Source organism: Clytia hemisphaerica, unplaced genomic scaffold (assembly GCF_902728285.1).
Source record: "Clytia hemisphaerica strain Z4C2 unplaced genomic scaffold, Clytia hemisphaerica genome assembly, whole genome shotgun sequence".
NCBI lineage: Eukaryota > Metazoa > Cnidaria > Hydrozoa > Leptothecata > Clytiidae > Clytia > Clytia hemisphaerica.
Genome location: NW_027103473.1, coordinates 13,277 through 35,380, shown reverse-complemented (window position 1 = coordinate 35,380; position 22,104 = coordinate 13,277). Strand labels below are relative to the sequence as shown.

Genomic DNA, 22,104 nt, shown 5'->3' with positions numbered 1-22,104 from the left:
CTCCACGCGTTATTTATCCAGTGACCTTTAATAATACTATGGTATTATCCACCCATTTATTCTTTAAATAGACTGTCTTCTCTGTTCTCGCATTCGCTATCTAAAAAAATTAAAATTTCAATATTCTCACTCAATCAATTTAACTTTAGGACAATGCCGCTGATACAGTCCTTAAACGCATTGGAATTAAATTCGCACGTAGCCAGTTGAAGAAAGGATTCGTTCATTTTGCCACTGTGTTACCAAAAGAAACAATTCAGAAGTTCCAGAATGTTTCCGGAATAGACCAAGATGACTGTCAGAATGTTGAAGCCACAGAAGTTGAATACAATGGTGAAGATAACCAACATCTTGAAAAAGAAGAGAACGAGGATATGGAAGGAGCCTTCGATATCGACATAAACGCCGTGCAACTTCTCGGAAAAAACCTCGGAGGACAATTAGACCCCCAAGAAGCTGTTTCAGGCCGCAATTTTGTTTTTCTCCCTAGCTGTTTTAGCCAAAACAAGTTAAATGGCAGAAACGGAAGCAACGCATGTTGCGTCATTGCTCTTTTGACAGGGTATTTTATGAGTCAACTGCCGAAAATATGTTTCCGTGACAGTGTGCCCCTATTTGTTGGCTGCTTGACGTAGGCAACAGCCTTCACGAGGAAGGCAGAAATCTCCTTGTTCAAGAGGCTATCAGTCTGCTACCCTTTCGCATAAACGTATTTGAAGAAAGAGACTCTCTTCCGAAAAATGTTCAGGAAGTTTTATCAGAACTGATTTCAAAATCTGCGATCGTTATTGCCACATGCAATCTAAAATCTGTTTGTATTGTTCGCTCGTCTGGCAATGAAAAAATATATATTTTTGATTCCCATCGACACAACGATATGGGACCATTGATCGCATGGGTTGAAGACGATATTGGAGATATCATTGAATATATTCCCTTTGCAAAGGATGATGATCAAATATACTTTTGCTCTGTACAATATTGATATTATCTGAATTTATTTCTCAAAATTTTACCACTAATTCGTTGATTAAAACGCAAGTCGACTGGAGTTGAGTTTAGTTTAAAAATGGGTTAAAGCATATTCACCTAATTTTCATTTATATTTACTTATTTGGTATTTATATTATTTTCATAACAACGTTCGATAAACGTTGCAACAACGTTGTGTGCCCGCTGGGAAAGGTGATACACTTAAACGTCCATATAACGTTAGATGTACGTTGATACAAATTAATTATCTTGGTCGATATTTCAAATAGCTTTCTCACCAGAAAAAATTTATAGCTAGGTTTTTCTATAATTGGGAGAATCCGGGGGTGTATATTGTGTAGACCCCAGTAACTCTAGTTCCTGTATTATTGAAATATTTAAATCAAAAATGTAAAAATATATCTAAAATATGTAAATATTTAGCAATCATGATTTTACAATGACAAAAAAGATAATTGAAAGACTTATTGCCCTGAAATTCGTTTCAAATGTTCATCCTTTCCTCAAAGTATGAAAGCCATAAAAGTTTTTCCAGGCCATCTATTGTTACTTTGTATGCTAATGGTCTGATGATCTGATGATCTACATACATATTGCTTGAAAGACTCGGGTATCTAAGATTGCCTAAATTTGAACACAAGCACCTGAATATGAAAGGTACCTTCACCCTAACTAGTCATACCGTCATTCTTCTAATTTAATCCGTCCTCTAATTAGCACGAATAAATTAATTTATCGCCTCTAATTATTTGTACGATAAAAAAGTTCACGTTCCCAAGTAATTTATTTCCTCCTATTATTAGAACAACCCCTTCATAATAATCATTGTTTTCTGCTGGATTAAATTAGAAGAATGACGGTACTCTTTTCTACCTAATTGAACGGGACTATTAGACAAAAAGAAAAATTCCTTTTGACGATGTGCTCGTGTTTTCCATTTAAATGTGTCGATTGAGTGAAAAATGCGTCCCAGTTTTCTCAAAGCTTTAAAAACTAAATAATCGGATTTGTAGGTGAGCTATCTACACTTTATGTCTTTCGAAGACTGCCGTAAGCAACAAAAGTACCCTAGCGGTTCAAGTGCTTGCGGCTTTTTTGAATAGCCTCTGAATTAATGAGGGGGCTTTTTCAGATTTTTTTGAAAAACGTTGGAGCGTCAAATGGGAGTGGGATTCTTAACCTTTTCGACCGTTATGCGTTCCTTATAACACCGAAGCCCTTTTAGAGCTACATACCTACTATAAGCAGTCTTTGGGTGTCTTTGGATATCGTTGGAGTCAAATGGAGTGGGATTCCGAACCTTTTCGACTTTTATGTTCCTTATGACACTGAAGCCCTTTTAGAGCTACATACCTACTATAAGCAGTCTTTGGGTGTCTCTGGATATCGTTGGAGTCAAATGGAGTGGGATTCCGAACCTTTTCGACTTTTCTGTTTCTTATGACACCGAAGCCCTTTTAGAGCTACATACCTACTATAAGCAGTCTTTGGGTGTCTTTGGATATCGTTGGAGTCAAATGGAGTGGGATTCCGAACCTTTTCGACTTTTATGTTCCTTATGACACCGAAAACCCTTTTAGAGGTACATACCTACTATAAGCAGTCTTTGGGTGTCTTTGGATATCGTTGGAGTCAAATGGAGTGGGATTCCGAACCTTTTCGACTTTTCTGTTTCTTATGACACCGAAGCCCTTTTAGAGCTACATACCTACTATAAGCAGTCTTTGGGTGTCTTTAGATATCGTTGGAGTCAAATGGAGTGGGATTCCGAACCTTTTCGACTTTTATGTTCCTTATGACACCGAAAACCCTTTTAGAGCTACATACCTACTATAAGCAGTCTTTGGGCGTCTTTGGATATCGTTGGAGTCAAATGGAGTGGGATTCCGAACCTTTTCGACTTTTATGTTCCTTATGACACCGAAATGGGGTGTCATGGGGAAATATTTTAGCTCGATTTTCATTGGGATAGAGAAAGATATTTCATTTAAAAGAATTGGTGAGTCTATTTTTTTTCTCAATAGTTCACTGATATGTATTTTTTAACTTTTGCCGGTTTGCTCAAATTATTAAGATTTTCGACCGGGTAAGACAAAAAATTTTGCAAGTTGTGAGTGGGGTAGAGAATTTAAGTAATTTTCGACCGGGTTACTCATGATCTCACCGGGGCTTAAAATTAGGCCATTTTGCCAGTTTTGTTCATTTTATTACTGTCCAGCTTGATTGATTTTGTTACTTTCATAAAAGTCATTATTGAACAGACTATGACCCTTTCGTACAATGTAGGCTTAACATGCTCTATCTTTATCCCGTTCAATATAAAAGCAGTGATTGGATATCATTCTCATCGGGCGAATATAAAGACTCGAATTACAAATGCAATTGAAATTCAATATCGGATACCTAGCTAAATAGCGAATTTTCTTGTAAAGATTATAATGACTATTGAATTGCTTAGCGAATTTTCTTGTAAAGATTATAATTTGCTAGATATGAACAAAATTATGAATTTGCAAAATCCCAAATGAGAATGATAAACGTCAGTGTGGGGTTAGATTCATATAGCAAATGTTCATTAATTCTACATTTATGTGTGAAATAAGCCAATTTTATTCACCTCCGACATAAATTATTCAAAAATGAAGCTTTTCAATAGCGCTCCACAATTCATACGTCATAATTATTACTTTTCACGTTTTTTGACATTTGTACGAGTTGCAATCCCACAATTCAACGCGGCTCAATTAAAGATACGTGCAAGCTGTTATATATCTTTTCTCAAACGATGCAATTAACGTGCAAAAGGGATTAACGCAAAGGTTGATGGGATTGGAACTCGTACAAACACATCGAGAGTAATGATTATTTCAAAAATTAAATCTATTTTTAGATTCAGCGCGGTGCGCTACAATGCTGGACAAAAGGTTTGTAGACTTCTGCAATATTTGCAAAATACTTCAATATCGATCCAAAACAAGTTCCCAAGAGGCTCTGGGTGCTTTCCAAACCTATCCAAACCTGTTCAAAGTCTTTGAAAGTCACCCACTGCAGTCTAACCGCAAGGGCAAACCACAAGGGCTTGATTAACTGGCATACACCAGTATCAAAACGCTGGTTTTTTGCTTGTGGTTCCCTCAAAAGCAATTCAAAAGCAATGCAACGACTTCAAAAGTGTTTTTCTTAACTTCCATCCCCTTTCAGACACATTGAAGAGTCATTTTGCTCTATTTCTCATCATTTTTCACTGAAATTTCATTTGTCTACAACCTTTTGTCCGGCATTGTATTAGTGTTATTATGTTAAAGGTTTTGTTTTTACATAAGTGTTTCCGTTTCATACCAGACACATTCATATCGGGACAGTGTCTTGCTATTGTTATAATGTGCTTATATAAGCAAAAAATGTTTTTCTCTCTTTCTGACCAATCTTGCTTCACATTCATGTCAGTTCAATGTGAAAAAGCTTGTAAATTAAAATTGATGAGTAAGCAAACGTTATCACTCTTATTTAAAAACAAAACCTTTAATGCTAAAGATTTATCTAAACTGGATCTTAGATACACCCCTGTATCACGGATCTTAGATACACCCCTGTATCACGCATTCTCTAGTAAGTTCCACCTACTGGAAAATCGGCAAATAACAAAAAATACTACTGTATTCTGCATTGGTAAAATACTCGACTTTCGCAAAAAAATGGAGTTTTAAAAATAGATTCAAATTCCAACCGGATCAAAAATTCTCATCGGGTCACTGAGACGTTTAGAAATTGTACAGTATCTCTTAAAATCATTTTAAAACAATTTGTTCTTACCGGTAAATTTGCAAACATTGAATGCGAGGCGTACTCGTAGTGGTTTTATTTCATAGACTATGACAGTGGCAAACACCCCTATCACGTCAACATTTTATTATGATAAATGATTTGTTGTATTACACTCACAAAATTCTAAGTAATAATTAGTAAAAAACTGTCCAAGAAGGGAGCTGAATATTACTACTCAGTAAGAAAACTGTATATATTATAGAGAATGTAAATCTAAATGTTGCAAAGAGTAGGACTAACGTAACTATTACATAGAGAAGGAAGATCTGCTTCCAAAAAAGAGACAAAACTAGAGTTTTGCCTATTGAGTAACGATAAAGGACTTTATTTCCAAGAATATTTCAAGAAAACAATACTTCATTTTTTGGTTAGAATAAGAATGCTCCAAAATCTTTGCTGGAAAGAAATAATCAACAAGTTTTGAACTAAATCGGTTGTTGTTTGGTCTGTAAATGGGAAACTGAATAAAAAGGTTTAAAAATCGTATAATCAAATACTATGCATCGATTTATACAAAAATATTCAAACTTGTTTTATATTGGCACATTCAGATAGAAGGTTCAGGAAAAGAAGATTTGCAAATGACACAACTCAACAGTGTCTTTTCCAAAACGTTTAACTCGCTTCAAGCTACGAGCAACTTTCAAACTCACAATTATCTGGGTTTTTTTCAATTTTAGAGATCATTGGAAATATTTACCAAAACATAATATAAATAACAGCATTCGAAAGTGTTCTCTTGAGAAAATAGTCAGTAGGCTTTTGGGCCAGCAGTTGTACGTAAATTGCTATTTTTTATAGTAACCCACTCTTACAATTAACAATTAGGAGTGCAGAAATAAGATACTTAAAACTTGATTCTGTTAATAATGTGATGAAGCGTTTTCATGTAATAAGAAACGTTAATTGCTAAAGAACAGGAAATCAATTTGGGGGCTAACGACACTTCCGCTAGGCCCCATAAACGACGTTATATAAGACACAAAACGACTTCCGTCCGGGTCCTAACGACAATTCATTGTGAAATTGCATATCAGTCAAATGATATAAAAGGACCCAAAAACATGACAAGAGGAGAGAGAGAACCGGAGACAGAAAACGAAAGGGAAAGAAGAAGAACGGAGAAAAGGAGAACGGTCGTGAAGTAAAGCGCAACAAGATCTCGCAACTACAGTTCACATCGGACGACTTATGTCTGAACGGATGACTTATATCTGAACGGAATAACGCTATCATATACCACACGTCTGGAAGATAGAGACTAATATACTAAGTAGGTTTTATTTGATTTTCTAATCATCATCTTTGTAACAAGTTCTAATTCAAAATAATACTTTTTATTTTATATCTCTAAGTGGAGATCTATCTTGTCAGTTTCTTGTGTCTTGGCCTTTCTATATCTTCATATATAGATCAGGCGAAAGCTACCTGTTTGAACTCGAATTGCGTGACACTTTAGGAAGAATTAGAGTCTGACCATTCAGTCTTGTCATACACAGATAAAATACCCGTGTCACACTGGAGGTTCTACCGAGACGGTAGCAATTGTTTTCACTTGATACATTTTTTCTTCTTACGAAATACTAAGTTTAGAAATATTGTCATTATCTCACTGTCTAATTGAACAAACAAGTTTATTTGATTGGAAGGAAAATTTCATCAATTATTTTGCTCACGGTACTACGTTTTCTTGAAACTACACATTAATTTGTCCATACCTCTACTCCTTCGAAACTTTAATTGATTAGTTGAAGTGAAATATATAATTATTGATAAAGGGGAGAGAGGAGAAAAAGAAACAGTTATACCGAGTCTTACTTAAACGTAGTAACCAATTTTAAAAGAATTCGATTTACTTCCTTCTTGTATAATTTTACGATTAGTTCATCACGTGAGTGACAAACAATTTTCTAAACGAAGCACTTAGCTAAGGAGAAATATCAATTAAAGCAAAACAGACTTCTTCTCGGTTTCCTATTAATTTTTTAGGTGGAATGCAGAACGGATTATCAGATTCCACCTTCACATACGAAAGACCACACGACGAAGATTACAAGATTTCAAGCAGGGCTGAGAGATGAGCCACCGGAATTAACACCGCTGTACCCATCAGGAAGACCCGAAGACAAGATCAAAGAAGAAGAAGACGAGAAATTCTTGCAGTTCCTCCGAAAGCTGTCGACAACGAAAGGAAGAGATGAAAAACTCCCAAAATTCTTCGGAAAAGAAGGCGAGGACATCGTCAAGTTTTTCAATGATGTAGACAAAGTCAAGACCTATAACCAATGGGACGATAAACGAACCTTAGAAGCCCTCCCGTTGGCTTTCGAGAACCGCGCTTCCCGATTCTACGACTCAGTACCAAGGGGAGTTAGAGACGACCTAAACCGCCTCAAGACCGCCTTTCAAAATGAATTTCAACCACCGGAAGAGACTTGGTTAAAAAGGAATAAGTTCTATTCACTGAAGCAAGGATCCTTGTCACTAGAAGATTACGTAGAAAAGATTGAATCGTTGGCAGCCAAACTTCAGATTGACGGAGGAACCAAGAGAGATGTCTTCGTAAATGGTTTGCAAGGACGTCTAAAGAGCCACTTGCAACTACACCAACCACTGACGTACAACGAAGCCGTTCGATGCGCCCGTGTGAAAGACTCCGTCCTGGACGACAAAGACCAAAACGACGGATAAATGAGGAAGATGTTGGAAGCACTGATTGAACACAAAATCAACGACAAAAACAACTGGCAACAAATGGAAAAAAGATTGGAATCTCTGGAAGTCGAGAAGAACCCATCGGTGACTGCCGTAAACCTAGCTGATCCAAGAGAAGCAAGAGGAGAAGTTGAAAGGTTAAAAGCTGAACTGGCACGGGAGAAACGCCGAAATCAAAATCACCAAGGTGAACCACCTCAAAGAAACGGCTACTACCGCAACGCCAGAACAACGGATGGACAGCCCATTTGCAATCGTTGCCAAAGAATTGGACACACCGCCAGAGTGTGCCCAGGAGATGAGCGGATACCAAGATGGTATCAACAGACCAACTTCAATGCGGGACCGGGAAATCGATACTCTCAACGCCCGACGAGACATCGGTCATCTCCAAACCATCAAACATCAAATTACCGGCAGAATGGCAATTACAGACAGCAACAAAGCTATCAACAAAATAGCAACAACCAAGGCAACTACCAATCCAGAACTTTTGAGCGCAATCAGGACCCTCAGAGACCCCAAGCAGCCAATTATAGACATAATAGGATTAACAGCCTGGACGACTGGCAACCCAACCAATATCCAGAAGAAGACTACGACCAATTCGACGATCCAGATCAAGATGAATACTTGGATCAAGATGACTACTACTACTTCCGAGGGAATGTCTATGGGGAAGAAGACATCGACGGTGAAGAGGACCAGTCAGAAGAGCAATTTAATGCACTCAATGGGAGTCAACACTACTATGATGTACCACCCGACGACGACAAGGATGATCAATGGGATTACTCCTATCTAGGAGTTGCCAATGCTGAGGAAGATCACTTTGCTGGATCCATCCAATTCATCAATGCTGACCACGCCATGCTGAATCCATATGAGACACCAGAAGAAGATTGGAATGAGTTTGACCCGTCCCACGAGGTAGTCGACTCAGAAGAAATACCAGATCTTTGTTCAGATTCAGAGTGGAATGAATCTGACTATGAGGAAGAGGCGAATCCTACGGTTTACAACAACTACATAATGCACCAAAACACTGTTGTCAAAGGGAATCACACACTTCAACAAGTACGCGGCGTGGATGCTAAACAGAAAGACAACCGAAGAACCAGAGCCAGACCACTTCTTAAGAAAAAAAGACCATACATATCCAAAGCACCAAACCGTCAACCACAGAACAGATGAATCCTCCAGACATATACATTGGTAAAAGGAGCTATCCTCCCAAAAGCAAGAAGTCTAAAAAGGATCAAGGGTCAACAACCGATGCAGATGACCAAGCCAAACACATTCCCATCAGGCAAGAGATCAACAGCAATACTTCTTTCATCTCACCATCCAATATGAAGATCAACATCAAAATTCAAGGATGTCCAGCCACAGCGTTGATTGACACTGGTGCCAGCATCACAGCCGTGGATAAAGAGTTTTTTGAGTGGACGTTTGTAGATTCACCCAACCTATTCAAATCCGACCTTAATCGATTATCGTCTGCTAACGGAACCGCAATGAACATCGAAGGTATTGCTGATTTGGAGTTCCAAATAAATGGAGAAATGTATATCTTCAAGACCTATGTAATCAATCCATTGCAAAATCAGGTGATCATTGGAGCAGACTTTCTGAAACACTTTGGTGAAGTTATTAATCTAAATACATCCACGTTACAACTGGGAGATGGGACTGTCCGGATACCAGAACCACCATTGGTCAAAGACGAGTCACCACTTAATGAACCAAAAGCTAATGAAACAAAGAGTACAGAAAGCGACGATCAACTCAACCAACCCAATGGAGACTTTTCAACAAAGGTGCAGCCAACAAAAAGATTCACCCTGAAGTCAAGCACAGTTTCTGTCTGCAATTTCGGGTACCAATTCCCTACCGAGGATGACTATGTATTTGAACAAAACCCGGTCTTACTGGACGAGTATGGACTCATGATATCGCACTGTATCGTCTCCGGGAAAGCAAAGAAGATGATAGTTCAAATCTCAAACATTGGCGCAGAGAACCAAACCATAGATGAAAGCACAATCATTGGAAATATCACAAGATACGAAAAAGGAAATTCTTTTCCAGAAACAGAATACGTAATGAACAAAAAACAGCCGAAGTTGAGAAAGACGGTGAAATCATACAACATCAACCCGGAGATAGACGAGGAAGGAACAAAGAAATTAAAGAAGTTGCTGGAAGAATTCAGAGACGTATTCGCATTCGATCCTTCAGAACTAGGAAGGACTCATCTAGTGAAACATGTGATTCAAACTGGAGATCACCCACCAATTAAACAACGAGCATACAGAGTCTCGCCAGCACAGAGGAAGATCATCGAAAGGGAAACCAAAAAGATGCTAGATCAAGAAGTTATTCGACACTCGACGAGTCCATGGAGTGCACCGGTCCTGATGATACCAAAACCAGATGGAAGCGTCCGCTTCTGCATCGATTATCGAAAACTAAACGCCGTCACCACCAAAGATAGTTATCCACTACCTCGTATAGACGACATCCTCGACAGCCTACACGGTGCAGCCTATTTCACAACCTTGGATATGATGTCAGAATACTGGCAAGTAGAGATGACGGAAGACTCAAAAAGCAAAACGGCTTTCATCACTCATGAAGGTTTGTTTGAATGTGAAGTCATGCCTTTTGGGCTTTCCTGCTCACCGTCAACCTTCATGCGGTTAGCTCAAGCAGTTTTGAAAGATCTTATCTGGAAAGGCGTTTTGGTATATATTGACGATCTGATCGTCTATAGTCCATCACTAAAAGCTCACTTGGAACTTCTACGACAAGTTTTCAGACGACTTCGAGAGGCAAACCTCAAACTCAAGCAAAAGTAAATGCCACTTCTTGCAGGAGGAAACGAAATTCTTGGGACACACCGTTAGCAAGCATGGAACCTCGCCAAATGAAGACAATGTAAAGCCGGTCCGCGAGTTTCCAAGACCTACCAACGTGAAAGAAGTAAGAACATTCATGGGGATGGCAACTTACTATCGAAAATTCGTCCAGAATTTTTCAAGCATCGCCGCCCCTCTATACGCACTAACAAAGAAAGGAGAGAAGTTCATTTGGAACGACGAACACCAGCACGCTTTTGAAGTATTGAAGCAGAAGACGGAGGCCTGGAAGGTTCTCCACGACGGCAACAACTACCACCTTTCGGAAGACGGAATATTGTACCGAATCCCAAGTGATGAAGACCAACTCAAATTAGTAGTACCAAAGAAATTCCAACACGACCTAATTTATTGAGCACATGACCATCCAATGGGTGCCCACTTTGAAGTACAAAAAACGCTCGAAAAACTCAGACGTAACTACTTTTGGACGCACATGTACACAGAAGTTACAAACTGGGTCAAGACGTGTGTAGCTTGCGCCCAGAGAAAAGGCATGCCGCCAAAAGCACCGCTGCATCCTATTCCAGCGGAGAAACCATGGTCTCAAGTTACTTGTGACGTTGTTGGACCATTTCCAATGACAACAGCTGGAAACAAGTACATCGTTGTATTTGTTGATCGTTTTTCGGGATGGCCTGAAGCATTTCCAACTGCCAGTACGGATGCTCCTGTAATTGCTGACCTACTATTGAACCACATCGTCTTTAGGTACGGTGCCATCAAAAGCTTCCTTACAGACAGAGGGCAGAATTATCTGAGCAAGATAATCAAGCACTTATGCTTGATGATAAACACCAGAAAGATAAATACGTCGCCTTATCACGCGGAATGTGATGGACTCACGAAGCGTAACCACCAAACACTGATCAAGGCTATTTCGACGTATGTCAGCACTAACCAAAACGACTGGGACGTCTATATAAATAGCGTCCTATTCGCTTACCGTTCGAGCATCAACGCATCACGAGGGTACAGCCCTTACCAACTGCTATATGGACGACATCCGACGTTACCTCCAGACACGTTTTTCGAGGTGCCGAAGGAAACGCCGAAAAGCATAGAAGAATACTTGAAACGATTACAAGTACAGCTCAGCCAATTCCACGAGGAAGCCACCCGAAACCTGCAAAAAGCTCAATTGCAGAACAAACACTATTACGATCGAAAAACGAAAGAAAGAAGTTTCTCGGAAGGAGATTTGATGTGGGTTCATAACAAGACGAGAAAGAAAGAATTGTCTCCCAAGCTTCAATGCCAGTGGCATGGGCCATTCACGATTGCAAAGAGGACGTCACCAGTAAACTACCTGGTGAAAGACATGCAAAGAAAAAGAAAGCCTTTCGTGATCCACGTTAATCGAATGAAACAATACCACGAGTGGCGAGAAGAGTCCAACCAAAATGAAGAGCGAGAAAATCAACCTGGAACCGAAGATCAACCTGGAACTAAAAATCAACATGGACCAGAAGATCAACCTGAAACCAAAGATCAACATGAACCAGAAAATCAACCTGGAACCGAAGATCAACAGGAACCAGAAGATCAACCTGGAACCAAAGATCAACCTAGAACCAAAGATCAACATGGACCAGAAGATCAACCTGGAACCAAAGATCAACAGAAACCAAAAGATCAACATGCGCAAGAAGACTCTAGCATGGAAGAAGAGATTGCAGAGGAAATATACTACGTAGAAAAGATAAAGAAAATGAGAAAGAGAAAGAACAAAAGAGAATTTTTGGTGAAGTGGAAGGAGTACCCCGAAGAAGAAAACACGTGGGAACCAGAAAATCATCTAAGTCCACAACTAGTGCAAACTTTTCTACAAGATGAATCCACCCGAAGGAATCCACCAGTTTTGGCTAGCATCACCGTCACGCCAGACGAAAGAAACAAAGTCAAAAGTCGCCACGAAGATTTTCCGAGGAACAACTTGCATCAACGACGAGGAGATCTGTGTCCAAGAATGATAAAACTAATATGGTGGTTATCGGTAATCACTGGTATCGTAGGAAATCCACACAATTCGACAGTTCAGTATGTTGAACGTCAGAGTCCACCGCTACAGCCCTAAAGCAACGAAGTTTGAAATGACCCTCTGTAGTCTGGAGAAAGAAATACGAACGTGTTCCAGTAAAGGACTATTCTCTGGCTTTCGAAAAAGCACACGCGTGGTCAAACTGAAGTTGTCAGTAGAAGATTGTGTAGCAGCTATGATGAATAAAACTCTCATGTATTCTGATGAGACTCCCTACAAGGGTTTTACCAAAAAGATCACGTTGAGGAAGAGAAACAATCACCACTGGAAAAGCCGGGCTGTCTCAAATTACCGATGCATCAGACTGGCGTCAATTTCGACAGTCTCATACAAATTCCAAATGCACCAACACTTAGGACAAATTGTTGGAAATAAATCGAAAATCGAACAACACATTACCGATGAGATTTGTCTGATTGACAACCAAAGAACCATTAACGAAATGAATTACGGCGTGTGTAATGTGACTGCATCATCAATAATTGTGTGGAAACAACCGGACCATGATTTCCGCGACTTTCATGTGTTGGGAGAATACGAAGCTAGAAGATCTGGTGACTACTTTCTAGTTCCCGCACTCAATATTGGAGGAGCAATCCAACAAGAAATTGGAGATGATTGGTACCAACTGGACAACGGATTGATCATCGAAATAGGTGAAAACAAAACAGACATCGTCGAACATCTATCAGACATAATCAAGGAATACAGCGCAAAATCAAGAGATGAAATAACAGCACCTATCCTTCAAGCGCATATTATCCAAACACTGCTTGAACAACGAAGACGATTGGTGAACGAATGGAAGATATCTTGTTTCCTTCAAACGGAGATAACTCGCATTCACCAGTTTTTGTTGGAAACAGATCCAAAAGGTGCCGCAAAGTTCATCCACAACGACCCTGGAACAATAGTACACGTAGCCGGTGATGCCCTGGAGATATCAAAATGTCACCCCGTAAAGAACTACACCATCTACTTCAACCGCACATACCAGAACGAGTGTTACCATCACTTTCCCGTTCTTGTCCACGAAAACATGCAACTTCGGTTCTTACAAATAAACAACCGACAATTGGTCAACTTGCCAACGAAGATTGCTTGTCGAAAAAGACCTGAACGGACGTATTTGAGAGACAACAATGGAACGTATCACCTCATTTGGAAAAACGGTACTATACAATGCAGTAATCCGAGCGATGATACTTACGACCAGCAGGAGAATGTGAAGTTCAAACCACTACGAGGATACGATCCTAGACTTCTATCTAAAGCGCCTAATACACTGGAAGCCTACGCTATGGTTAGCATCTTCTCAGACATCAAAGATGCCCTACAGGAACTGAAGTCTCTACAAGAAGAACACGGAGATGGAAATGTACTAGTTGGTATTGGAAAGGCGTTGGGATCGAGTTTAGCTGCAACCGCCGAGAGTGGAAGTCACATCATCCGATACACGATGTTTTCGACGGAATTGGAGATCTGGACGAGAAGATAGTGAATAGCCTTGGACATGCCGCCTCTGAAGTCATAACGGCGACTGGAGGAGCGGTACGAGATGTGACAACAGGGCTTGGAAATTTCTTTCACGGCATCATTGGTGGAATATCGGGAGTGATCAAATGGATGGTTATTCTTGTCATCCTTGGCGCGATTGTATGGTTAATGAAACGCACTGGAAGCTGTAACCAACGATCAAGAGACGAAGAAGTTAAACAGGAAGAAAAGGTAACGGAACCAGAGAAAATTCACGGAATGACACCGACATTCATAACGACAAAAGACAATAATACCACACGGATGACTCCAGAAGACAAATCAACCTTGTTATCCATAGCAAGTCGACCAAATGGCGAACAAGGTAAAACATTTTTTGGGATGCAGAAGTTGGTCACTCTGGGAAACAAATTCTCAGTTAAAGCTATCATGGACACTGGTTCAGCCAAGACGATCGCAGACGTTAAACTCATGCAAATGATGAATCAAGAGCAGATGTTACATCCAGTACTAAAGCAAGAAAGTTTAATTTCGGCAGACGGCTCACCTCTAGAAGTAGTCGGAGGAATAAACCTGAAGATAAAGATCAGTCAACGGACCGTGACGATGCCAGTGATCCTCGTGGCAGACCTGATACAAGACTTGATCATTGGAATGGACACCCTAATGAAAGCGGCGATCATCATAAACTTGAAAGAACGTACCCTGAAAGAAGACGAAGACTCGATGGAACCTATATGGCCCAAATCCCAAAACGAAGATTTCTACCCTCGTTCAAAGCTGAGACAAATCTGGGGGTTGAAGTGCAATCGAAAGAGTATGATATATATGGTCCTGTTGGTGATTCTTACTTTGAGTGGGTTGAGTATTATTAGTTTCTTTGCACACCAACATCACCAACACACACCTAACCGACCGATCGAATCAAAGTTACTTCACCTGAACGAATCACCAAACAGATTTACAACACAAATTGAAATCCATCTGGCAAACGATTCACCTCAGACGTTTATGGCATGGACCTTTTTGGTACCCTCTTCCTTGGCCAAATCATTTAACATAAAACAAAAGGCAGTAATTGGATTCATTGATGTGTCAGAAGTAGAGACAACAAATGTGGACAAAACTACTCTGTCTCTAATGAAATGTAAGAATGTGAACATGACTAGCCATCAATAAGTGCTTGACAAAGATCAATATTTTTTTGTATATAGAATTTCATAATTAGGTGTAGGAAAAAATACATATAAAAAAGAAAAAGAAAAAAAAAAAAGAAAAGAAAAACAAAACAAAACACAAAAATAAAACAAAACAAAACAAAACAAAAAAAAATTATATAACATATATAATCGTAATAATAATAGGAAATTTTAATACTATTTTGTATACAGAAAATTCTGTTTTTTTTTATAAATAAATTTTTTAACAATTTACGGCAAAATTGGTGTAATGATGATGCCACCAACATGAATTGAACAGACTTATCGACTACGGTGGACTTGAACTGATGAGGACATCAGTACGCTATGGTTGGGAGGAGTGTGATGAAGCGTTTTCATGTAATAAGAAACGTTAATTGCTAAAGAACAGGAAATCAATTTGGGGGCTAACGACACTTCCGCTAGGCCCCATAAACGACGTTATATAAGACACAAAACGACTTCCGTCCGGGTCCTAACGACAATTCATTGTGAAATTGCATATCAGTCAAATGATATAAAAGGACCCAAAAACATGACAAGAGGAGAGAGAGAACCGGAGACAGAAAACGAAAGGGAAAGAAGAAGAACGGAGAAAAGGAGAACGGTCGTGAAGTAAAGCGCAACAAGATCTCGCAACTACAGTTCACATCGGACGACTTATGTCTGAACGGATGACTTATATCTGAACGGAATAACGCTATCATATACCACACGTCTGGAAGATAGAGACTAATATACTAAGTAGGTTTTATTTGATTTTCTAATCGTCATCTTTGTAACAAGTTCTAATTCAAAATAATACTTTTTATTTTATATCTCTAAGTGGAGATCTATCTTGTCAGTTTCTTGTGTCTTGGCCTTTCTATATCTTCATATATAGATCAGGCGAAAGCTACCTGTTTGAACTCGAATTGCGTGACACTTTAGGAAGAATTAGAGTCTGACCATTCAGTCTTGTCATACACAGATAAAATACCCGTGTCACAATAATATGAACGTCATCAATATTATAAAACCCATTCAAAACTAAAAGAAAACTTCTTGCGAAAGATTATCATTTACGATTTACGATATCTCTCGTAAGATAGACTCTTTTAATTTATCGGTGATTGCATAATATTTATTATTTAAATTATGTTTTGTAAGGACAAAAATGTTTCCGAGATCTACCCCGAAGCGAACCAGAGTAGTATCTCTCACGTTAACTCTTTTCCCAAGCCTTCTATAAGTATTTGTTTCCACTTCTTCGAACCAGTACCCGTGTATATAATTTGCTTCTTGGTCTTTGTTCTGTTTTTGACGTTTTGATGGCCTTTCGTCTATTGGATCGTCGATGGTGGCAATCTTTTCGAAAAGAAAGAGCCAGAAGCCATCATCTGAATATGTAGCTACCACATCCAATGGCTGCAATGCACCGATATCTGTAAAAATAAAAATGGAAAAATGGAAATCCCGCTACAAAATTCTGCTATAAACTTAAAAAAAGTTATGTTAATGCAAATCTTTATCTAAGACTAGTAGAAATTTGTTGTACCTTTGATAAATATTTCATCTTTATCACCGATAAATATTTCATCTTTATCACCCGAAAAAGAATATAGCAAGATGTACAGCTTGTATATAACCATGTAGCTACATGCAATTACAATAAAAATTTGAGTTCGGAGCAATTAAATTTCATAAATGCCGGCTCAAACAAAATAGATGGTACCAAATTTATAACAAGACTTACTTGTGTTTGAAATTTCTTGGGCAGCATTTTTATTGATGTTGTTACGACAACCTGAATAAAACATTTCAATGAAAAATTAGTTTGCCTTTAAAATATGGAGAGATACCCGTTTGAAAGTTTGTGCAAAATATTAAAATGCATTAAGTCCTTGGGTCTATAAAACTTGCAAAAAAAAATGAAAACAGGCCCACTGCGAGATCCTGAAATAAATTAAAACAAAAAGCACATTTGATGAAGTTATTATTAAATGGGTCGAAAGTTCGTGGTAGTTCAAACATTATAAAAACATACCATGTAGTAAAAATATCATTTACCTGTTTTTGATTGCTGATGCTGTTGTAAGTTTACCTCATTTACTTTTGCCATAGCGATAGTTTGAGAATCTTAAATGAGGTAAAACGATTTATTAAGATATTGTGTGCCATGGGTTTCATACTCCATTGGGATTTGAGAAAGGGTGGGTCGTTTACTATTGTGGAATTACTGTAATTACGAGTTTTATAATGAATTGAAAAACTTACTTGTCTTAGATTGTACTGGGTCAGTATTTTCTTTCTCAACTTCATTTTGAGAATCTAAATTATAAAAAGACATTTTGTTAATTTAAAAAAAATTCTACCACAAATTATATGACCTATAAATTACTAGTTTTCAGTCCTAAAACTGCTCAATTTTTCAAGCATAAAAAGTTGGTCTACAGAGTAAATGTCACAAAAGAATGTTAAAAACCTTCAACACCAGCGTCCAGTTGAACTAGAAATTCGACCTCGTTGTCTTTTAATGGCGGATCTAAATAAAAAACAGAATTAAGAAAAACGTGCTTTGAAATGGCATGGTGCGGAAAGGGGTCTGATCCCCCTTCTTGGCATCCCCCCAACTTTTAAAAATGCCTATCCTTCAAGGGTTTTGGGCTAAGCAAATATTATGTGAAAATATCTTCAGATAGAAAAAGAGAAAAAAGAGAAAAAATAACAAACTTCTTTCTTGCTTATTGTTGACTCAAACGACTCAAACTACTCAAACAGAAAAATTTTCCAATTATGCAGACCACATTTCATAATAGTGCTGGAAAATAATCTACAATATATGTAAGCCCCCCTTCTTAAACGGCCCCCCTTCTTAAAGGACCCCTCCTTGCTATCACCCCTTTTTAATGAAAATTTCTGATCTCGCCCCCCTTCTTCACTTTTTTGGAAGGTGTCATCCCGAACTATGAATGGTGTTACCAACCTTCAATTAAAATTTTTGAAGACGAAAATGATCAAATACTGAAAAAGATTCTTATACCACAAACAAGATTAATTATACGAAAAGAATTGTTGTAAATATCATAAAAACTGAGAGTAAATCTTAAAATGATAAATACCTGTAGTGATGGCTTTCTCCAAGCAACGTTTCAATAAATAAGCTGGAGCACCTTTTTCTTCGTGATGACTCCAGAAGGAAGAGGCCCAACCTTTTGTCGTCAAAGCATCAACCTAAACAAAAATAAACAAAGAAGGCTGGCTCAGTCAGTAAGATTTTTGAGCACCAGGAAAAATAAAAAAGCCCAAAAACCCAACCCTAAAAAGGTTTTGCAGTGAGAAATTGTTGTTTAATGAACTAAAAATTAAAGAAAATACTTTAGCGCACCTTGTATCTGCCGTTGTTCTCTTTGATAGTTAGACAAACTACCTCCTGATGGTGATCTCGTCGCAGGGTGTAAATCTGAAAATAAAAGTAAACAAAAAGAATTTCAAGAACCTTAATACTTTACTTACTAAAAAAGGTTTTGTTACTTAATGCCAACAAAAACATATTTTGCAAGTATTCCCAAGACCAATTAAAAATGTCTTTGTTTTTGAGTTTGCTTTTTTATTAAAACAATGAGATGAGAAATATTGATTTTACAAATTTCTATATCCTTAAGCTTTATAGGAAGAACCACTGCACAGCTAGCTGTTACGAGTGTGTTGCAATCAGGAATTCGTATAAAACTAGAAAAAACTCGTCGAACGGAGTGTACACATCGCTACCTTAATTCAAAAGGGGCCTAACTCCTGTGAGCCTAAATTCAAAAGGGGCCTAAGTCCATTTTGGTCATTTTGAGAAAATAGCAATTAAAGTTTTTCCTTTATTCTGAAACCATTTTTGATGGTAAAGCTTTGAAGTAAATGTTTTCTGAAAGCCATAGCTTGAACTTGTTTTTTCAATAAAAAGGTATTCTTTTGGAAAATAGATATTTTTGTACGTACCAGGTGCAACTTAGTAAATCTTGCAGAATTGACTTGGCCTTTTTTTGAATTAAACATGAATTAGAAACATGTGTGAGGGTTAATTTCTGCCTTTAAAAGTTCAAAACCTGCAATTAATTATGACAATCCAAATTAAAGCCACTTACACCTAGATTCAAGATAAAGAGAAAAAACAATCTCAGTTAGTTAAAGAAAAACTCAATTAAACTTTTTAGGATACATGGACTCAATTTGACTTAGGCCTCTTTTAAACTTAACAAACTTATTTTGATGGACGACTTAGGCCCTTTATTGTAAAAATATGATGGACTTAGGCCCTTCTTTGTAAAAAGTTGATGGACTTAGGCCTCTTTTGAATTAAACATCACTTTTATCAGAGCTTCAGTATGAAGTTATGATCCTTTTCATATTTAAAAACTACTTGTTATGTACATCAAAAGATTGCAAATGAGCCAGACATCGAGAAAAACCAAAGATTTCAAATTTCATAAAAATGGACTAAGGCCCTTTTGAACTGGGGAGTACCTGGACTTAGGCCCCTTTTGAATTAAGGTAGCGACATATCCTAACAAACACTTAGGTTAAAACATGAAAGAAGTCATTCTTACATCAGCTCTTGTTTGCTTTGTTTGAGTCGTTATATTTGTCTTGTATTTTGGCATCATGTCTCTGACTGTTTTTGACCTTTCGTCAAACGGCGTGGAGCAGTGCTTACACATTTTGCATCCAGGTGGGGAGCCTTTTTGACAGGACTTACATTTCTAAAAAATAAAATATAATTAATGAAATGTATGAATGTAATCAAAAGTACTCATAAAATAAATTCCGAACTATCATCTTAGTAGTGAGGGATAATGGTGACTTTTCTTGAAGATTCCTGTACACTAAATCTTCCCTACTCTTCGTTTACCTTCAGAACAGGACCACTGTTTAAATTTTTTGCTCTTCCCGTCTTCTTTTTTTCTTCGTCTTTGCCAGGTGAAGTCTCGTGTGCCTCGTTATCATCTAAAATTGAGAATAAAAATTTCAGATAATCAAGTCCATTAGTTTAAAGTTGATTTCTACTCCTTTCCTGTATTATGTTTTTATTCTTCGGTGCTTTGGTCATATTCTTTTACATTAAAACTACTTATATAAGATTCATCTAATAGAACTCACCTATATTTTAATTTCAAATTACAACAATGTGATAAGATATACAGTCAGTCACATGGCGTCGTTGGTTTGTTCAATCAGTCGTATGTAAATTTAGTCATAGTCAACCAATGTCATGTCAAGTCATGTCATGAGTTTGAGTGTGAAAGGATTATCACATTATAGTCTATCCGTTGTTGTCAGAGTAAAATCAAGCATCACATTAAGTGCGTCATTATTGTCTGTTGTGTTCTAAAATATCATAAATAATCATAAAAATCACGAAATTTAATTCAAAAATATTAATTTTACAAGTGCTGATAAACTGTTTAAGAAATAGTTACCAAACGTTTGTCCATTTCTAAGTGATTCTGCCATTATTGTATTACTTTACTTTTCACCAGCTATCTCGGTAGATATGTTTTTATGATCATTAACTAAAAATAAAAGTGAGCGGTTAGCACCTCAAAATACACGATTTTTTATAAGAATGAATGGTCTTAACTTTTTGGCGAAAATCATTCTAGAACATTCTTAAGGTATTCTTAAGTTAGAATCCAAATTCAACCTAGCTTTTAACATGTAGTACATACCTGAAGCGAACAGTGGCATTTTTGTGAAAGTATCGAGCCTTACTGGGGTGGGGGATGGTTGGCAATTTACAGTTAAAATACTCTAAAAGTGATATTCTAAGGTTCAGTTTCCGAGCTCCATGATGGTGATATTCTTAGCGTATTCTTATTTTTTTGGCCAATTTCACCATAAATATTCTTAATAAGAATATCATAGAGTATATTTTTATAAAGGAAAAAAGCGTGCAGACTTCAGATCTTTTCTTGTGAAGGATGGTCATCTTTTTTGTCAAGGATTCTTCTTAATGGAGTCTCAAAGGTGTTTTTGATAGGTGGGATAACTCTTAAGTAGTCTTTTTCCCCTTAAAAAGTAGTAACAAAATTTATCAGCATCTAACAGAATCTTGAATTTTTTCAAAGTCAACCTTATAATTTGATTTTTAATAAAATATTAAAGCCGATTAGCACTAGCAGGGAAGCTAGTAAATCCTTGCAAAAAAGATTGCATGATGTTTAGGAATCATAAAAAATTGTACCATCCCATTCATTTAAATGAGCTCGAATGCATCCAGAAAAGGAATTCTTCAAAATCCTTTAATGTCAAGCTTGAAATTAGTGATCTATTCTAATTAAAAGATTTTGTCAGTCCTGGCAGATAAGAAAAGATAACTCACAGAAATCAATCGCCTGGTAATTTGTACCTTTTCTGTAAGTTCTTTTTTTTACCTCGAAGCTGGAAAAAGGAACTGTTCTGAAGTCAAAATTTATTCTCTCAAAAACAAGGAACTGTTCTTCTTAATAATTATAGGTAAGTCCTTCCAACGACCAAATAAGAACATTTGCAAATTTAGTGGCTGCTTCTGGGAACTCACTAGGTAAATGAAGCCTTTTTATCATTTTAGCCAAAAAATAGAGATTATTATATGGAGGACGGCCTTTAATGATAAAAAAATCGATGAATGTTTTCGTCAAAGCTAAGCATGTTTTTTCTTAATTTTCTTTTATTCTGAACATCATAGCTACTGTTTAAGATGTTAATTGTTTAGAGTCCTTCACTGTTAATAGAAGATATTGCAAAATTTTAGAAAACTGTTAAAAGCCAAATGTTATCTTAAATATAGGCAATAAGAATTAGGCACACTGAAATATATATAGATGAACATGAATAGAATTAAACTTTTGCACAAAAAATGAAACCACGTATTCATTTTCTTGAAGTGGTAATAAATCCATCATAT

The 22,104-nt window shown here is 37.5% G+C and overlaps 1 protein-coding gene across 1 annotated transcript; it reads right to left on the bottom strand.

The window, feature by feature from the left end:
- Window positions 1-16,885: 16,885 nt before the first annotated feature.
- LOC136798396 (uncharacterized) lies at window positions 16,886-20,848 on the bottom strand. The gene is made up of 9 exons (XM_067055002.1): window positions 20,639-20,848; window positions 20,071-20,165; window positions 19,769-19,921; window positions 18,559-18,633; window positions 18,293-18,404; window positions 17,656-17,715; window positions 17,448-17,501; window positions 17,241-17,309; window positions 16,886-16,977 (listed from the first exon to the last, which is right to left on the bottom strand). The coding sequence occupies exons 1-9, from the start codon at window positions 20,670-20,672 to the stop codon at window positions 16,886-16,888; spliced, it is 744 nt and encodes a 247-aa protein (XP_066911103.1). The 5' UTR covers window positions 20,673-20,848.
- Window positions 20,849-22,104: the final 1,256 nt, after the last annotated feature.